The sequence below is a fragment of the Enhydra lutris genome, unplaced genomic scaffold (assembly GCF_002288905.1).
Source record: "Enhydra lutris kenyoni isolate GAN:26980312 unplaced genomic scaffold, ASM228890v2 scaffoldscaffold9, whole genome shotgun sequence".
Classification (NCBI taxonomy): domain Eukaryota; kingdom Metazoa; phylum Chordata; class Mammalia; order Carnivora; family Mustelidae; genus Enhydra; species Enhydra lutris.
Genome location: NW_019154093.1, coordinates 22,942,396 through 22,962,616, shown reverse-complemented (window position 1 = coordinate 22,962,616; position 20,221 = coordinate 22,942,396). Strand labels below are relative to the sequence as shown.

The 20,221-nt window shown below is 50.9% G+C and overlaps 1 protein-coding gene across 1 annotated transcript in view; it reads left to right on the top strand.

The window, feature by feature from the left end:
* The window catches only part of LOC111143571 (GLIS family zinc finger 1), a 215,583-nt gene that overhangs the window by 119,834 nt on the left and 75,528 nt on the right, over positions 1-20,221 (top strand). Inside the window, exons 2-3 of the mRNA XM_022497394.1 lie at positions 10,816-10,993; positions 16,901-17,774. Coding sequence (XP_022353102.1) covers positions 10,816-10,993; positions 16,901-17,774 — 1,052 coding nt within the window. The remainder of the gene's footprint in view (positions 1-10,815; positions 10,994-16,900; positions 17,775-20,221) is intronic.

The following is a 20,221-nucleotide window of genomic DNA, read 5'->3' as shown; positions in this document are numbered from 1 at the left end:
GCACCGTAAGTCAGGTCTGGTTGCTTCTGCTCTCCCCCTCTGATGGCTCCCTGCTCTAAACCCAGATCCTCACTGGGACCCCATAACCCTGCCTGTCAGGTCCAACTTCCTCATCACCTACCTCTTTCACCTCTGCTCAGTGGGCTACAGAGACACCTGGACTTCCTGTGATCCTACCCTGGAGAACGCTCCTACCTCAGGGCCTTTTTGCTTGCTGCTCTGTCTGAGGGCTCTTTCCCCTGCTTTCCCCTGGCTCCCTCCTTCCCTTCCCTCAAGTCACTATATAGACCCCCTGACTGTCCTGACCGTCCCCATGTCTCTGCATTTTCTAGCTTCTTACCCTTATTGTAAATTCACAACATGCATCTCTAGTGATAGTACAGTATATATTTATCTGTTTACTTTTGAAATTGTTTTCTCCCTCACCTGCCTTCCTTACCTGACTGGTACCGAGACCACAGCATTTCTGCTGATGAGTGTCTGGTCCTGACACATAGTAGGCATTCAGTATACATATGCTAAGGAGACAAATGAATAAATAACATTTGATGTACTTTTTACAGTTGACATTTAAAAATTTTTCCATTTTTTGTGACTCAGGTTATTTTAATGTCTATGAAGTTTGAATCTTGCTCTTTTTGTTCTATATAACTCTTACAAATATTTTCTCTTCTAATTAGAACCTTTAATAAATGCAACAAAACCCCTCATAAGATGCCTTGTGATAAGGCAAGTTCATATAAAACATCACTGGCCCTAGCCTCTGCTCTCTGTCCAGCCCCTTCACAAATGGGGCACTGAGAGCCCACATTTCTCTGCGGCTTACAGGGCATGCTGGCCTTAGGAACTGATTGCCCATAACCATATGAGAGGTTCTCAGTTCCTGTGTGCTGTGTGTTTTGTGATAATGGGCTAGTTCCAACAGAGAGAGACAGCGAAAAAGGGAACACAAGCAGGGGGAGTGGGAGAGGGAGAATCAGGCTTCCCACCAAGGAAGGAACCTGATGCAACATTTGATCCTAGGACCCTGGGATCACTACCCGAGCCGAAGGCAGACGCTTAACCGCTGAGCTACCCAGGTGCCCCCTAATCATGGTTTTATTACTGGATATATATAGGCTGTCTTCTATTCTTTTCTGTTATAAATGACCCTAAAGTGGTAAATTAAGAGATATTTGTTCATTTTAACAAGAATGTTCACAGTGGTGAGAGCGCAGGGAAGAGTTGCTTTCCTATACTGCTGATGGTATAAATTGATACATTCGTTTTGGAGAGCAGCTTGAACTGCAGGTAATAAAATTCTTAAAATTTTGCATGTCCTTTGACTCAGCAGCCCCATGTCTAGGAATTTATCTTAAGGCCATAAATATGGATGGACATAAAGAAGGTCTGTAAGGACATTCATTACATGATGGTTTCTACTTTTAAAACTTTCTGAGCAATCTTAATCCCAACTCTGGAGGAAAGGTTAAATAAAGCGTGTATAACCATATAATGGAATACTGTACAGTCATTAAAATTATTTGCTGGGAGGGGCTTTTTACAGTTAGCTATACCAGATAAGCTTGTATCAGACCTTTCCTCTAGATAAATATAGAAACCAACTGTTTGAAGACATTAAAGGGCCATGAAGACATCCAGGGCTTGAAAAACCAACATTGTAAGGAGAAAAGAAGTACACTGATGTGAATCTGACACTCTGTGGCCCTTCTTCCTTCCAAGTATTAGCTAGTTTTCAAATGGTATAGGACCCAGAGTCAGAAAGCTGTGTCTCTACAGCCTTACTTTATTAGAGAGACAAAAACTGGAGTTTAAGATTACCAAGATAGGCAGTTCTGGAAGAGCCAAGATTCCATGGAGATAGGAAGTGGCAAAATGCAAGCCTAACATTTAGTATGTTGCTTTGCCTTTCAAAATATTTGTTGCTTCTTAAGTGGCACCGGCTAAGTGGCTGAGAGAGCAACCGAGCATGGCAGTTAAGAGGTTGAGAAGCTAGGCAGAGCTTTATTTCAACAGCCTCAAGTTCTAGGAGGATAACACTGAAGCTTATTGTCAACCAAGGAGGAGGAGCCCTGGCATCCCAGGCTTCTAGTTTGGGGTCCCTGAAGGGCAGCATCCTAGGAGAAAGGATGAACAAGAAATAGAGCAACTTTTACAAAGCCTTAAACCCAACTTTGAAACAGCTAAAGCCTAAACTGGATAAAGATGATCTTCCCCTCTTTTAACTTCCTTTAAGAAGCAAAAGAAAATCCCCTCTTTTCATACACAACATTGGGAATTCAGTCAAAAATTATGAGGGATAAAGGAGGCAGGACCATGGGTGGGGGGAAAAATCATGGTAAAAACAGACTCACAGGTGATCCACATTTTGGAGTTATCAGACACAAGATTTAAAATAACTATGATGAATATATTCAAGAAAATAGATTACCAAATGGAAAATTTCAACAGATACCTGAAAGCTATAAGAAATCAAAGAAATGGAAAATTTAAAACTGAAAGAATAAATTTAAGAACTCAAAAGGTGGATTTAATAGATTAGATAAAGTTAAAGAGAAGATTAATGAATTGGAAATAAGTTAGGGGACAATATCTAGACTGAAGCATGAATTTAAAAAGGATGGACATTACAGAAAAGAGCATAAAAGATTCATAAAACATGGTGAAAAGGCCTCACGTACATTGTTTCCCCAGAAATACACAGGGAAGATAATGGGTAGAAGTCATGTCTGAAGTGATAACGGCCAGCAACTTTCCAAAACTGACAGAAAAATGTTAAGTCACATATTTAAATAGCCCTATGAACCTCAAGCACAATAAATATAAAGAAATTCCCAGCTAAGCACATCTTAGTCACAGACTGCTGAGAACTAAACATAAAGAGAAAACCTTAAAAAAGGACTTAGGGGGGCAATGTAGTATCTTGAAAGACTTTCTAGAGATGACTTTCTAATAGAAATGCTGTAATCCAGAAGACCATGGAATGATTCTGTAATGTACTAAAAGAAGGTGACTGCCAGCCTAGAATTCTATACCCTCAGAAGTCAAAGTGAAAACACAAAATTTCAGACAAACAAAAGTTGAGAGCATTCCTTGCCAGCAGACTTACAATTTTTTAAATATCTTCATGCAGAAGGAAAATAACTCCCATATGGAAGCAGGGGGAAGAGAAAACATTTGAATACATAGAGACTATATAAAACAACGATGATAACCGGTGAGGTTTAAAAATATATGTATAATTAAAATACACAACAAAAATAACCCAGAGAGAGACAGAAAATGCATGTGTGTAAAGAATCCCGAGGTTCTTGTACTTTTCAGGAGGTGGTAAATATACTAATCTGTATTAGATGGTAGTAAGTCAATGAAGGATGCTATAATTGCTGGAATAACCACTAATAATAAAAGAATGTGTGTTTAACAAGCTAATAGAGATAGAAAATAGTATGATAAAAAAGACTTGATTAATTTGAAAGAATGCAAGGAAGGAGAGAGAAAGAATATAGAGTAGGTGGGACAAATAAAACACAGATAGTAAGATTATAGATTTAAAGCCAAATGTAAGTTAGTTATGTTAAATGAAAATGGTATAAATGGACTAAATACTCAAAAACAAAGATTGTCAGAGTAGATAAAAATTATTTTCTAGAAGAATATTGTATTAATAAGGATGCTTTGGGTTGTATGTAATAGAAGGCCCATCCAAGATAGGCTTGAAACACTATGGGAACTCTGCTCTTCACATAAAAGGTTCTTGGTGCCACCAGTGCTCCAGTGTCTCTTGGTTTCTTGCCATTGTCTTCCAACTAGCTTCCCTTGGGATGATGAAATGCTCTCTACTAGCTATGGAGGCCTCATGCCTTCTCAGTTGCCCGTAGAGGAGAGGTTGGTCTTTCCCCAGGCTTCAAACTGAAGTCCCAGGACTCCTATTAAACCAGCTTGTGTTGTGTGCCTAGCTCTGAGCCGGTTACTCTGGCACCATGGCTGGTAACAGGAGACCATACTAGTGGGTTCAGGCTTTCACAGCCCCCTGTGGAGTGGGGTTAATCAGAACAAGAGTGAGAGCACACACTCACATAGCCTCTCCTGGGTTCCAGGTGTTCTGTTGTAAGCACTTTACATGTGGTATATGAACCCATTTCACCTTCATGAACTGGCACAGAGATGTTAAACCATTTAACTTAGACAGGATCACAGCTAGTCAATGGCAAAACCAGGATTCCAATCTAGTCAGTCAGGCCCCAGAATCCTGCTTTCTGTCTATACTGTGTCTCCTTCTCAAGCCCTGTAGAAAGATATAGGAAATATGGACCTTCTTAGGGACCAAATACTAGGTGTTATGGACGGGATGTTTGTGCTTCCTCAATCCATATGTTGAAGTCCTAACCCGCACATGACTGTAATTGGAGATGGGGCCTCTAAGGAAGTAATTAAGGTTAAATGAGGTCATAAGGGTAGGGCCTTGGTCCAATACAATTAGAGTCTTTATAAGAAGAGGTTGTATGCATTCCCTCTCTCCCTTCCTCTCTTCTTCTCTCAATCTCTCTCTGTCTCAGCATGCACTGAGGGAAAGCCATATGGGAGATATAGTGAGAAGACCGCCATCTACAAGCCAGGGAGAGAGCTCTCACCAGAAACCAAATCAGCAGGAATCTTGATCTTGGACTTCCTGTCTCCAGAACTGTGAGGAAAGGACATGTCTGTTGTTTAAGCCCTCCAGCCTGTGGTATTTTGTTATGGCAGTCCGAGCCGACTAATACACTGGGGAAAGCAATCGCTGTATCCAGTCTAAATCCTTTCATGATGTGGAAGAGCATCAGGCCAACACTGCCTTCCAAGTCCGAGAGAGCTGGGCTTGCATCTTGATTCCACCCTTTTCCAGCTGCATGACCTTGGACAAGTCAGTTACTCTTGCTCTAGAAAATGGCATTCATAATTCTGGCATGGAAAGAGCCTAGTATTGCTCAGGTTTCACTAGCCTGAGTCCCTGTAAATCCAGCTCAGCTTTAAAGGGGGAGTTTATAGAGTTTTTGTGATGTGTGCTAAGAGACAAGGGGCGGCCATAAGCCTGGTGTGAGGCCTTGAGGGCTGGGCTCTGGAGCTCCAGAAGCCTGCCTGGGTTACAGGCCCCCTGATGGCTGTGAGTGCCCCAGGGCGGCTCTAAGATGGGGGAGTGGGCCCTGGCCCGCCCATCCCAGCCAGGCTGTGGAGATGAGAAAGAACCTGGCTATCTGCCTTCCTGCTTCTCCTCAGAAGCCCCCACCTCCTGCTGTTTGCCAGGCCTTTGGGCCTGGTGAGGAAGGGAGAGGAGACAGTGCAGCCTCGGGAGGCAAAAGGGGTCTTGTAGGGGGGTGGCCACACAGGCTGTGCCTCTGCTGTGTGTCCTGAGGGAGCCATTTGCTCTCTCTGGGCCTGAGAAGGGGAGCCCCTTGTCTCCTGTCCTGTGGGACCTATGGCGTTCCTCCTCCTGGCCTGACTCTACCATGACTCAGAGGGAGAAGCTGAGGCCCAGAGAGGGGGCCAAGGCCCTGCTCTGCACTGACAGAGCCTGCAGCGCCCAGGCTCAGACTCGAGACCCTGGGAGCCTGAAGTTGCCCTTCTTTGGCCATCAGTGCTCCCTATTTGGGAGCACATGCCTCTGTTTCTGGAGGCACAGACTAACCAGAGAGCCTATGCCTGTGTCTCCTCTGCCTGTTAAGAGAGCAAAATGGAGGGGCCTTTATGGAGATGCTGACCCTGCACCAGACCCTGTGCATCTAAGTACGGGAACTCATTTAATCCTCACAGCCATGTTTGGGAGCCGGGAGTCTTAGCCCTATTTTATGTATGAAGAAATCGAGGATCAGAAGGGTGAGGTAGCCCATCTAGGGTCAGATGGCCAGAAAGTTAATGGTAGAATCAGGCCTTCAACCTAGCTGTGTGGGTCACAAAAGCAAGTCACAGTGTCTGGGGGGATGTGGTGGTTAACTTGGGACAGTCCTTCCAGCCACCCTCTTCCCCAGGGTTTCCAGGCACCTACTGTGGGCCTAGCCGTGTGCCAGAATAGGGAAATCCCCGAGTGGGCCCGGGTGTCTACAGAGCCTGCTTCCTAGGCGACCAGGACAGGCCTGTCCCTCATCTGGGTCCCTGTTTTCTGTGTGTGAAGTAGGTTGAACAAAATTATGTCTCAGGATACACTGACATTTAGCAGTTCTGGGTTCCACAACCCCTGTCCTAAAGGAGTTTATAGACTTGTGGGGGAGGCAGGGTTTTACATGCCCTTAACATTATCAGTGCGGTAGTACAGAGTATGACAGTCTTGATTTTGTGGGGATGTTGTAGAAATTTAGAAATAAAATATGTCAAGTATTTGGCTGTGCCTAGTGAGCATAAAGTATACCCGGAAGGGCAGCTGGTCATAGGGACTTCTGGGAGCTGAGGTGAGGGAACTCAGGAAGGGCAGGAAGGTTCTGGAAGGAGATGCACTTCTACCATGCTCTGGGGACCTGGAGGAGTTTGGGAGGTGTTAGGCTACCCTCATTGGACAGGCAAGGATGTGTGGAGCATAGCAGCAAAGCATTGTGGGAGTACAAGGTAACGCCCAGGGGAAGGGCTGAGCCCCGGCAGTGAGGGCCCCCCACCCAGGCTGAAGGCACTCCATTTATTGAGGGTCTGTCGGGGCCAGCCCTGTGTTCAGGGTCTGACAGTAGTTTCCACCTCTTCAACTCCACCCTCTAAAAATTCTCCCCGTGCTGTGGAGGCAGGAAGTATGATAGTTTCGGATTTTGAATTTCTGCCTTTTGAATAACTACAAAACCCTGTCTCTAAATTCTGCACTAGCTCAGGTGTTGGCCAGTTGCAATCCCAGAATCAATGAGCTGTTTTTGTCGATAAGATTTTATTGAAACACAGCCCCATTCCTCTGTTTATGTCCTGTGTGTGACTGCTTTTCACTGTTGTGTCGTTGGGGCAGAGACTCTGTGGCTGCAAAACCTACAGTATTTACTGTCTTGCCCTTTACAGAAAGAAGTTGGCTAGATTAAAAATGTCTGCTAGACTAGAGAGTGGAGTCTGAAGATTCAGTGTGATTCTGAGCCCTACACTTGCTGCGTGAGCTTAGGAGAATTGCTTGTCCCCTCTGAGCCTGCCCAGCCAACTCTCGGGGGTTGTAGTGAAGCTCATAGGTGTTGGCTGCAAGACGTTTTGTGGACTGCAAAATGACTGCAAACTTGTCACCAGCCTGGCACTGGGAGGGCACTAAAGATCTGCTTGTGGGCAAATGAATAGTCACCATGCAGGCCTTCCTAGACCTGGCTGCTGGCCACTCCAGGGACGGCAGGGGGATGGCATCTGGACCCGAGATGCTGAATGCATCATTGTTCTTCTTGTGCAGACTTGGCGGGTTTGAGCATAAATTAAAATTCTTGTGGGGAGTCACCTTATATATGGTACCACTTTATAGCCAAGTCATTACGGTAATTTGCAAAACTCTGGTGTGTAACTGGAGTCATTTGCTTCACATTTGCTGGCTGTGACCTCATTCAGGCCGCCTGGTCTTGGATTTGGTGACCCCTGAGCCTTGGGGACTTGGTCTTCTGAGTCTGGACTTTCTGGGGATAGAAGGCAGGGTCTACCTCTCACAAGAATAAATAGGAGAAATCATTCTGGTTACCATCCTCCTGCCTTTTCAAGTGCTTACTGTGAGCTGGGCACCATGCCAAAGGTGTTGTGTTCATAATCTCATGGGATTGTCCTCACAACCTGTGAGTAGTTATTAGCACCATTTGATAGATGAGAAAACAGAGACTTCAAGAGGAAAGTAAACCATACTCTTATCTAGTCCCGGGGAGGCCAGTCGCGTTCCACCAGTGGTTTGCTGTGCAACCAAGGCAGGTCCTTTCCTTCTTTGAGCCTCAGTTTCTTCATCTAGTAATTAAATGGATGGGCAGTCAATCCCAGGCCTGAATTGCTCACTAACTCATAAAAATGAACATAGGGCTCCCCCACCCTCCAGTTCTGCAAAGAAGCATCACTTACATGAAAGCCAGGTCCAGGATCTGCTCTTGGATCCGGTGGTACAGCGGGGAGATATGGCTGCTGGGGGTAGCCCCTTCCTGGGGCACCCCCAGCCTGCCTCAGGGCCAACGTGCCCCTCTCATTCCTCTGCCTCTGTAGAGAAACACTCCATCCTCACTCCCCAGAGACAGAGAGTGAGCAGGGGTGGGTCCTGTGATGCTTTTGGAGTCAGAGAAGCAAGATGCCAGTAGGCACGAGTGCAGTGGCAGGTCTTCTGGCTGACTTGGGCCTGTGGTGGGGAGTGGTGACAGTGCCTACATCTTTCTAGTGGTGGCAGCATCTCTGGGGTACATGTTATAGCCTCTGGTTTTATATATAGCCTTTGAGAAAGCAGATGGCCTAGGGAAGCCTCTAGCACGGGCTTTGGGAGCAATTGCCGGGCAACCTGGTATGGTCACTTGCCAACTCTGATGCTCACGTCCCTCTGCAAGTTAGGGAAGCTTATGGATTTATCTGGGGCACTGTGAAGGTCACACAAGACAAGGGCCTGAATGCGCTTGGAGCCCCAAAGCAGCATCAAACTGTGATCTGCTCCGTCTTTCCTCCCTCCAAGAGGTGGCTTGTTTATTTGCTGTAGAAAGACTTCTTACAATATTTAGTGGAGAAGAAGCCAACAGGCCTCAGTTATTTGCTGGGTAATAACTGTTTTTTGTTTTGTTTTGTTTTGTTTTCCCCATGGAGGTGATGGGTTTGCCTCTCAGGTGTGTTCCTTACTCCTGTGTGACCTTAGGTAAACCACTAGACCTCTCTGAGTCTTCATGTGCTTGTCTGTAGGCAGAGTAGTCTTACCCATCTGGCAGAGCTGTCACGGAGACTGAGGTTTAGGAGTCACTGGAATGGTTTTTGACCTCCCCAAAGCCTCCCCAGCATGATCTTCATTGGAGTCGTAGGTGGGGATGTTTGCTAGGGGATCCCCAGTTGTTCCTCAGTTGCCTGAGAGGCAGCAGGACAGGACCTAGGCTTTGAAGCCTGAGAGATCTGGGTTTGGATTGTGGCCCACCTCTTATAGAGCCCTGAGCTTGATCAGAGGCACCTAATCTCTCCAAAACTCAATTTTTCTCATCTGAAAAATGGCTAGAATGAGCCCACCACACAGGGATGGACACTTAGATGGATCGATGTGCCTACTGCCTAAGAAGGGTTGAGAAATACTGGACTCCCCCATGCCTCTCTGGGGGCACACCTTCCCTCTCTCTACACATCCTCCTTGAGTAACCCAGAGGCCCCCAGTTCATCTGGTGGGTTTTTGAAGGATGCTCAGAACCCGCTCCCCGACCCAAAGATTCTGGGAGAAAGACCCTGGTGGAACAATCCCACGTGATGATTAAGCTTTCTTTGCTCCAAATGCTATTAATGCTCATAAAATTATCCACAGTTTTCTGAGGCCCAGGCCCAGGGTTTGCCTCAATGGGACAATAAAAGCTCATGCAGAAACGATTTGGAACAGGGAAAGAACCGCCAAGCAGGGATGGAGCTAAACGAGCGGCAGCCTGCTCTCATTAACTCAGGCCGTTCACATTTGTTACCAGGGATTTCTTTTTAATTAAAAAACAACCAAGTTATTAAAAAATAAGCTTGTGAGGGGCTGGCCCAGCAGCAGCCTGAGCCAGCAGGAGTGAGCATTCCTTGCAACGGGAATGAGCCCAGGACTCAGCCTGGGAAGGTGAGGGGGCTTCTGAGTGAATCTTCCTCCGTGCCCTCTGGAGGAGTCTGGCCTGTGCCTGGGAACACAGAGGCTCCTCTGAGCCCCTTCCCTGCCCCGGACCTTGGGAGTGTTGCATTCCGCTCTGCACACTGGACTGTGCTTGGCAGGTGGGTGCCTGGTGACTGGCAGAGATGTGGGCACACAGCGAGTTAGCACTGAGTGTCCAGCTTCCTGGGCAGAAGGGCCTGCCTCTGGGCTGGGCTGTAATTAGGGTTGGGGGGAAGTGGATTCCTTGAAGATGGGGTCGGGTTTTTGTCTTAAGAGGCCACTTCTTGTTACATAGCCATTCAGAATTGGGGTTTGGGTTTGGACAGACCTGAGCCCAAGATCCTGCCTAGATTCTTAGCGGTGTGATTTCAGACCCCAAGGTCCCTGAACTTCTGCCTGCTCTCTACAGTGAGGATGACCTCTAGTCTTCCTAAAAACCCTGTCACTGGGCAAGGCAGGGCAACCGATAGGCCGTCAAAGAACTGTGGAGAATATGGAGGCGTGAATAGCTGTGTACCATATTTCCGTGGTGTAACGCAATTTGGGAAAAAAAGCAGATTGAGTTTTGGTAATAACAAGAGCAGATGGGGTTTGGTGAACACCTGCTCCATGACCTACGATGTCTGTGCCGCTTACCTGGCCTGCTGAGCAGCACAGCCCCGGCACACGTCCGTGACCCTTGTCCAGTGAGTGTTCGGTGACCAGCGCGATGGTCATAGACTATAGGATCCCAGAGGCAGGAGCTTGTCCGCCTGGCTCGCCAGGGTTTCCTGCCCCTAGCGGTGTGAGGGTACATCGTAAAGACTCAGTGTTTGTGTAACGGTCATTCAGCCATGGGAGCTCAGCATCCACATCTGAGTGTTGGGGATTTTGCTCCCAATCCTGCTGGTGATTTTGGAAATTAAATAAGGGATCTTGGTGCCTTGAATGCAGCAGGGGTTCAGTGAACGTGGGCTCAAGGCTGCTGTGTCCCACGCTGTGCCCTAGTGACTGCCCTCTCCCTGTACCCCTCTGCAGGCTGTCCCCACTCACGTTCTTTCCTCTTCCTGTCTTTCTTTGCATAGTGAACGGGAGCTGCGGCCACTGCACCCCAGGCTCGGAGAAGAGCCTGCTGGACCTGGACCTTGTGGAGGGCCCCGGCCCCACCTGCCGCCAGGGCCTTTTTCTCCCTGCAGGCACCCCACCACCCCGGGGCCAGCCCCCAGCCTGCGAGAGGCTCCTGCATTTCCCCCACCCCAGCAGGTAAGTGCTCCATCCTTACCCATCAGCTGCCTTCTGTGGACACTTCCTGAAGGCCAAGGACCAAGGGCCTTGTCTGCCCTTGTGGGACCTAGTCTGTCTGGTTATGGGACACACGGCAAAACTGAGGCACACGAGGGCCAGGGACCAGCCAGAGGCCAGTAGCACAATGATGGAGGCCTGGTCTAAGACTTGAACCCCCCACGTTGCAGTGCCTCATGAGAGACAGAGATGGTTTCACTGAGGTGTGTTTCCCCCTTGCAGAAGCTGAGGAGGCTTTTCATAGAGAATCAGAAATTATGGAAGAGGAAGACTCAGGGGTGGGATGGAGAAGGAGCACCCAGCTCAGGGTTCATGCACATCGCAGTGTCAAGCCCTGGACAACTTGGAGCATGGCGAGGGAGGGGTTCCTCCGCCTGGGGCCATCTCCTGCCCTAGGAAGCCGTGGCTCTCAGAGCCCTGCCAGGGGACCGTCATCCAGTGCCAGTGCATTTCCGGTCATGTCCGCTTGTGGGCGGATGTTTGATCACATCGTGTATCAGGCTGGAATCTGCCTCCTGTGGCTCTCCCGGGGTCCCCGCTGTGCCTCTGTGCCCTCTGGTCTGCTGACAGGCAGAGGTCAGCCATGGGCAGTCCTCTGTGCCCCCCGCTCGGCCTGGGCCTGCACCCCAGCGCCTGGACATGCTGGCTGAGGCCTGCCTCACACATCAGAGACTCTAAAAACTGGCCTAGTGGCCTGTTAGCAGTTCATTCCTTTATCAGTCATTTATTAAGTGTCTGCTGTGTGCCAGGCACTGCGGGGTGCTGGAGATGTCTTGGCAAAGCAAGCAGAGAGCTCCCCAGTGGAGCTCACTTTGCAGTGAGAGCCTCAGGGGAGACGACTCCAGAACAGGATGCTGATTCTTCCCACACAGAGCCATTTTCCTTTGAGAATCTGGATGCCCTGTGGCCTTCAGGGATATCAGGGAGACTTCTGACCTATGGGAGTGTGTTAGTCTGCGCACACTGGCTTGACAAAATACCACAGCCCGGGGGGCTCAAACAGCAGAAATGTCTTTTCTCCCAGTTCTAGAGGCTGGAAGTCCGAGAGCATGGTGTCCCCAGGTTTGGTCTCTCCTCAGGCCTCCCTCCTTGGCCTACACGAGGCCGCCTTCCTGTGGTGTGCATGGCCTTTCTGCTGTTTGCATGCTCTTCATCTTAGAAGGACACCAGTTGTACTGGATGAGGGCCTCCCCCTCACAACCTCAATTAACCTTCCTTACTTCCCACAAGTCCCTGTCTCCAAAGACCATCATGCTACGGGTTAGGACTTCAACATACAAATTTTGGAGGGAGACGATTCAGTACGTAACAAAGAGCAAGCGTCTTTTAGACTTTGAGCTGTCCGTTGTTCAGTGATAGTCCAATGCATTTGTCTGCTTGATTATTCCCTGAGGCTCCCTGAGCAGCCTCTGGTTCCCCAAGGGACATTCTTTCTATCTCAGGGCAGAAGCAATGCTAACCTAGGGAAAGCTAAAGCAAGTGGGTTTAAAATATTTTTTATTTTATTTTTTCTTAATTTTAATTTTTTAATATAAGTTAAGTTTAGTTAACATATACTGTATTGTTAGTTTCAGAGGTAGAATTTAATGATTCATCAGTTGCAAGCAATATGCAGTGCTCATATTTTAAGTGCCCTCCTTAATCCCCATCACCCAGGTACTCTATCTCCCCCCCTCCCCTCCAGCAACCCTCAGTTTTTTTTCCTAGAGTTAAGAGTCTCTTATGGTTTGCTTCCCTCTCTGTTTTTATCTTATTTTATTTTCCCTTCTCTTCCCCTACATTCATTTCTTTTGTTTCTTAAATGCCACATATGAGTTAAATCATACGGTATTTATCTTTCTCTGGTTAACTTATTTCGCTTAGCATAACACCCTCTAGTTCTATCCACATCATTGCTAATGGCAAGATTTCATTTTTTGGATGGCTGAGTAATATTCCATTGTATATATAGACCACATCTTCTTTATGCATTTGTCTGTTGATGGATATCTGGGCACTTTCCACACTTTGGCTATTGTGGTTATTGCTGCTGTAAACATTGGGGTGCACATGCCCTTCGGATCATTACATTTGTGTCCTTCGGATAAATACCTAAGTAGTGCGATCGCTGGGTCATAGGGTAGCTCTGTTTTTCTTTTTTTGTACAGATGATCCAAAATGTTTGTCATTTTGAGTGTCATTTTGACAATTTAGAGCCTAAGAGAGCCTGTACCTAGAACCTGTACCTAGAACCCCACACCAGGATCATTCTGATCTGTGGCCATTTCTCCTGCTGATCAGGCACTGTCACACACCCTCATTCTCCTAAAGCAAAACAGGGCTCCACCCCTGACCCATACCCGTCAGACCCTGTCCCTTCTCATCTCCTTGCTGCCTCCCCTCTCCTGATATCTAGACCCCTGATCCACAGCCTGGGTTTCTGGAGGCCTCTGTGCCTCCCGCCCAGCTTTCTAATACGAATAAAAATTGCTCCCACTTTGCAAAGACTTGCTACTTGTGCCCATCTCTCATTTAATCATCACCCCTAATAAGCGACAATCCTGGAGTGCTTGCTCTGTGCCACACAGGAGGCCAAGCACTCTTCATGTAATTACCTTACTCAACTCCCATCTGCCAGAGGGTGGGGAGACTGAGGCAGAGGGGCCACAAACCTAGCCCGACGTCACCCAGCAAATGGCAAGAGTTTCAAGTAACTTCAGCAATACCCTGATTTTGTCATTTCTGTGCTAAAAATGACTACCCACCACCATTGTGGTCAGTAGAATGTATTATTACATGTGGTTTGAGGCCTAGCTCCATTACTGACTTTCTGAGTGACCCTGGGCAAAATGCTGACCCTTTCTAGGCCTCATCTCCTTAATTGTAAGATGAGGATAGAAACAGAGTGCACAGGCCCCCAGTAGTATGGGAAGGCAGTCTGTGATCTGGCTGGCCTCCTTGACTTTGGGCCCAGTGGGCCTCACATGTTCACATCTTCGGGCCTTAGCCTACAGAACCCCCTCACCACTTTGGTCCCTTACGTTTGTCAGAACTCTGTCCACCCCTCAGCAGGGTTGAAGTGTTCCCGTGAGAGCTGGTCCTCCATTTCCCCCATGAGAAGGGAAATCTCTCAAGGGCAGGGACCTGGTTTGCGAACCGTCTCGTGTCCCCAACATCACCCAGCACAGAGGGCAAAGCCTGCAGAGGGACCTTTCTGGCCCTCCGCCCAGGCCACAGCCCCTGAACCAGTGGGTGCACAGACCCCATGAGATCCGAAGTCACCCTCCCATCCCCTTGAGCCTCTGTTGGAGGAACACTAGTTTTCCCAAGTTCAGCAGCTCCCTTCAGGGTCTGGGATGACAGACAGAAGAACATCGGAGTCCTTGATACTCAGAATGTTGAGGCTGCCAGGAAACCCAACGGTCATCAAGTTCCATCATTTTGCAGGGGAGGAAGCTGGGGCCCCTGGCAGGACAGTGCTGTGGGAAAATCGCGCACTGCTGATTCAGACCCATCGAATTTCACATTCCTACTCTAACGCGGCCTGCCTCTGAGGGGTTGGCCAAGCGGCTTCAGTTTTCCTAAGTGTATAAACCAGATGGTGGGCTCTCCCCTGAAGAATTTGGTTATGCATTCAGCAGATAGCATGCATCGCTGTGCTGTGGTGGCGCTGCGTGGGACGGCCCTCGGGAAAGCGCCCAGCATGTGGGGCTGCTCCGCGCTAGACTGCTCTGTCCAGGGACCCTCGCCCACAGTGTCCAGACGTGTGACGGGAGTCACCTGGGGAGCCCAGGGCTCAGCCGCAGGGCAGGGCAGGAACCACTGCTGGCCTGCCAGGGACAGAGGGATGGAGAGGGTAGGCAGGGGGGCTGCCTCAGCTTACCGAAGCCTGAGTTGCCCTCTCCCCCCAACCCCTGCTGCCATAGGAGGTTTCATTGTTGTATTCGGGTAATTCAGTCACAAGTGCAATGGCTGTTCTCTGTTGCTGTGGCTCAGCCTAATGCTCCCTCTGCCAGGCCCAGGATGATGACCACACAAGGAACAGCTGTGCTTTTAGTTATTTATCTTTTAAGCTTCACCGAAGTCAAGCTTCCTATCAGATCCTTCCTATCAGATCCTTCCTATCAGATCTTCCTATCACGTCCTTAAGCTCCTCAGAGCTTTCTGGTGGCAGCGATGGCCCAGCGTCCCCAGGCCCAGGGAAGGGGGCTGTGCTTTAGCTGTCCACCCTGGAGTCCACACTCCTTCTGCTTCCTCCCAGGGGCCACGCTCTGGGAAGGGAAGAGAGGCCTTTGCTGGCTGAGGCAGAGAATTGGTCAAGTGCAGCTGAGAAACGGGAGGGCCCTTTTCACAAGCCTTTATCTGGGAAGCACTTCCCATCTCCCCTGGAGAAATACACAGCCCCAGGAGAAGGGGAGCCTGGCTCCCGGCCTAAACCCTGTCACCAGCTTGCTGCTTGGAACTGTGGGCAAACCTTGTGCCCTCTTGGCTCCTTTCCTGTCTCTGCAGTCATGGGGTTGGAGCCCATGCTCTCTGAGGGCCACTGGGTTCTCCCTAACCCTTCCTTCCTCTCTCCATCCCTCCTTCTCCCTCCAGCTCCAGGGAGCCAGAGAGGGAGGCTGGGCTGCAGGGACAGGAAAGTGGGGACAGGTGATGATCCCACAGCCCCTCTGCAGAGAGTTCCAGAACACTGGCGGTGATCTGGCAGTAATGAAAGCAGCATCCACCCTGCCATCATCTCTCCAGAGAGTTGTCACAGCATCTGCCATCCCTCTTGATCCTGGCAGCCACCCTCTGAGGCAGTGAAGGCTAGTCCTCGTTTCACAGGGGAGGACACTGAGGTGCAGACAGGCCCAAGAACATAAGGGGTGTCCTCTTCAGGCTTTGAACACGTAAGCAGTCTTCCTGTTCTTCCCAGCCAGCCAAGGGACTACTTTGTCCTTCTGTTGGCATCACCTGCCTGGTGGCCAGAGGCCCTGATGTGTCTTCCTGCATTTACGTGTCCTTATGTAGGGAGGGCCTTCTCTCAGAACACATGTAGCACATGGGTGATGAAGACAGCATCGCACCATCGTCACTGTCCAGTGATGATGAATCGTTCAGTGTCGGGATGAGAAGTGAGACCCAGAGTGCCTTGCCCAGCTTGGTGCAGCAGGGAGTGGCTGAACCTGGCCTCAGACCCCAGTCCCCGGCCTCGCTGGTGTGGCCCTCCCAGCTCCCAGCCTCCCCCAGAGTTGTGTTTTGTGCAGTCACAGTGTCTAGGCTTGAAATCACCCCCACCAGGCTTTTCCTCAGTCATTCTTGGGATCCTTCTCGTCACCATGACTTGTGTTTCAGACCCCAGCCCACTGACATTCACTGTGGAAAAGAAACATTACTTGGGGCAAAATGTCATAGAATTAACATTTCTAGAAATTAAGAAAGACTATAAAAGTTCAGATAAAAGGGACAAGTAGGTAGAATTAAAAAAAAAAACTGGTCCTGGATGTCCCTCCAAATGCCAGAACTCACTAGAAGGTCATGGAGAAGTCAGGACAGACCCTAAGGAGGCCTCAGGGCAGGATGGCATCCGGGACTGGAGAGGGAAGGATGGATTTGGTAAAAGGATGACACGGGGCTCTTTCCTGGCATCCTCTTCAGACCCCCTGCCTTTCTTGAACCTCTCCCCAGCCCCATCCTCTCCCCCCCCCGGTGTCCCCCATATTCTTCCCTGCTCACTAGACCTCCAGTCTCTGGCTTCTCCCTCCCTCTGTTTCTAGCCCTCCGTCTCCACCCCTGCTCTGGGCTTCCCATCCCTTGGTCCCAGGTTCCCTGTCATTTCCCCCACCCTAGGGCCTCCCCACTGTGGAGTGGCTCCCCCCCATGGCCTCTCTGCTCCCTGTTTTCCAGGTCGCCCAGACCTCAGGCCACGTATGTGAATGGTGGCCTTCCACAGCACATCAAGCAGGAGTCCCTGCCCGACTACCAGGCCATGACAGAAGCTCGCGCACCACTGTCCGCTCACTGCCGGGCCCCGCCAGCCACTGGCCTGCACACAGACCTGGACCTGCCGGGCCGGGGCCTCGCTAACCCTGCGCCTTCCTGCTACCTTCTGGGCAGCGAACCCAGCTCCGGCCTGGGCCCCCCACCTGAGGCCCACCTCCCTGAGGGCAGCATAAAGCGGTGCTGCCTCCTGGGCCTGCCCCCCACCTCCCCGGCCTCTTCCTCACCCTGCGCCTCGTCCGAGGTCACCTCCATCATCCGCTCTTCCCAGACATCTCTGGTCACCTGCGTCAACGGACTCCGGAGCCCCCCGCTGCCGGGAGACCTGGGGGGGCCTCCCAAGCGGGCCCGACCTGGCCCGGTGACGGTGGAGAGCCACGAGGGCAGTGTGCAGCTTGAAGCCTGCCGGAAGGCGGCCTTCCTGAAGCAGGAGCCTGCGGACGAGTTCTCGGATCTCTTTGGGCCGCTTCCCCAGCAGGGCCTGCCGCCCCCGTACCCTGCGTCTCAGTTACCGCCAGGCTCAGGCCTCGGAGGGCTGGGGCTGGTGGGCAGGGGGATGGCCGGCCAGCAGGCGTGCCGGTGGGTGGACTGCTGTGCGGCCTACGAGCAGCAGGAGGAGCTGGTGCGGCACATCGAGAAGAGCCACATTGACCAGCGCAAGGGCGAGGACTTCACCTGCTTCTGGGCGGGCTGTGTGCGCCGCTACAAGCCCTTCAACGCCCGCTACAAGCTGCTCATCCACATGAGGGTGCACTCGGGGGAGAAGCCCAACAAGTGCATGGTGAGTTCCCACGGCTGCCGGCCAGCCCCGACCCCGCCCTGCAGAGCAGCCTCCACTTGGCCCTAGGGATGGCCTACCCGGGGGGCTTCAGGCCAGGGCTGGGGTCTGCCTGCGATGTCCTGCGGTGGTCAAGGGGAAGACCGATGCTGGTGATGGGACCACTGGTCAAGATAGCCCTCCCGGCTGTTTCCGTTCCTCTGCTCACCATGTGGCCTACTCCCCTCCCCCGTCCCCGCGGCATACCACGTGATCAAACACACTTGTTCACGGGGCGACAACATGCACTCTGAGGTCAGAGCAGGCCTGGGCAGCCTTGCCTGTTGTATGCAGATGCTCACTGTCTCACCCACCAGTGGTCAGGTGAGTCATGGGACATCTGCTTTCCTTTAGCACTGGGCCCTTGTCAGGCAGCATTCCCCGGGGTGCTCTCTGGACCTTGGAGCAGCCCCCAGGCATGGCTTCCTCCAAGGAGTGCCCCGTCCTCACAGGTACCCAGCTTGGGAGCCATGGGTCCCTTGGGCAGGTTTGGGCTAAGGCCAGGTTAACCTGTAAGGGTCTAGCAGTGCCCAAGCTGGGTTTGAGCCTGAGGTTTCCAGGAACACGCGCGCATGTGCGCGCTCACACACACACACACACGCACGCACGCTGTGGACACCTAGTTTCCAGCTCCTCTGACTGGTCATTTCTGCATTGTGCTTTTGGGGTGGTGGAAATCCATATCAGAGTCTTTGTCCCTGATATCCTCAGACGAGCTGCTGCACCCACCCCCAAGGCCCAGCTCTACCCCCGGAGAGGCACCTGCCCATGAATGGAAGGGCCGGAGGAGCCGCCCAGGCTTACACGGCCCAGCTCCAGCTTCTCAGCCACTGGGGCATTGGGGAAGCAGGGGAGGAATCGGCGTGTCTAGTCTAGTCTACAAGGCTGGGGTCCAGCCAACACTGAGTTCTCCCACACTCACATGTTGTCCCTGATGCTGGACCCTGCTTCCTGAAGTCTTCATTCTGGGAACGGGTGCACTTCTGTCCCCACTCCAGGCCCAGGGCAGTATCTGTAGCGGCGAGGGGGGAGGCAGGAACCTTCAGCGGCTGGCAGCATAAACTCCGCCCTCCCAGAACGAGGTGGTCACCCTTGCGGTCCCATCTGCTTGTGGAACTGGGGTCTGGGCAGGCAACCGGGCTGGATCTTGAGGAAGAGTCACAAGTGGGGGGTCGTGAACAGCCTCTGCAAAAGGACAGGAATAGGAGGGAGCCTGTGGTTGGTGTGTTGATTTTGTGGGGAGAGGCTGAACTGGGAAGGCTGAGAATTTGACTTTATCATGTGTCTTGGGGTTGAAAGCATGCTGGAAGGAGGTGGTGACCGGGCCGGTCCTGGGGATGCCCCGTTTGTCTGGGGCATTGTGACATGTGGCATGCTGAAAGACATGCCCTTGCCTGGAAGATGCCCAGCAGACTTCCAGAAGACAGAGGGCCCCCTCTCCCCCTGAGACCCCAGAGCGGACAGTTGTCAAGCCACAGTCCTTCATGTCTCCTTTCCCATGGGGGATCCCACTGGTGTCCGCAGGGGGCTGGTGTGGAGGTCCAAGCTCTGGTACCGTGTGGTCAGTGGTCTTCGATCTCCAGGGCCTCCTGTGTGGAATTACAGCTTGCAATAGTGCCCATGTGGACTGCAGGGACTTTGGTGATAATCTAGCCTTCTTTGCCTGTTTTCTGGGAAACAGAGGCCTGGTGAGCAGGTCAGAGAGGCCCAGTCTACCCAGCGCAGTCTGGGGATCTCTCTCTATGGTTCCTTCTTCTGGGCTTGCCGGGATCTCACCTGATTCAGCAGACTCCACAGAACATTGGCTTACACCTGGTTTGTGCCTGGCTCTGGGGACACAGACCTGGACTTTCCAAGGTCTTCGCTGGCAGGCACCCATGGTCAGCGAGGGGTGAGACGTGGGTGTGGGCAGGTTCTGCCTGGAGTTTGTATAGGTCCAGGGACAGGAGGCCCAGAAGGGCTTCAATGAGGAGGTGATGTTCAAGCCATGTCTGTATTTACCCACAGTTGCATTTAATCTTTATAGAAGTCCTGTAAAACCAAGGTTTTACAGATGAAGAAACAAGGGTTCAGTGGAGTCCAGCCAACCTTCTATGTGCTACTATGAGAACACTTTATCTTGTCTCCCAAGGGGTTCAGGCTTATGGTGATAAGAGTAGCAGGCAGCTTCTCATTGTTGACTATGTGTAGTAGCCATTCTTTCACGGGCATGTGGGGGAGAGAGAATATTAAGCAGGTTCTATGCCCAGCCTGGAGTCCGATGTGGGGCTTGATCACACCATCCCGAGATCATGACCTGAACCAAAAGCAAGAGTTGGATGCTTAACTGACTGAGCCCACCCAGGTGCCCCAGGAACCATTCATTCTAAGCGGTAACTCCGTGTGGTCCTCGTAACAACTCTACGGGGTAG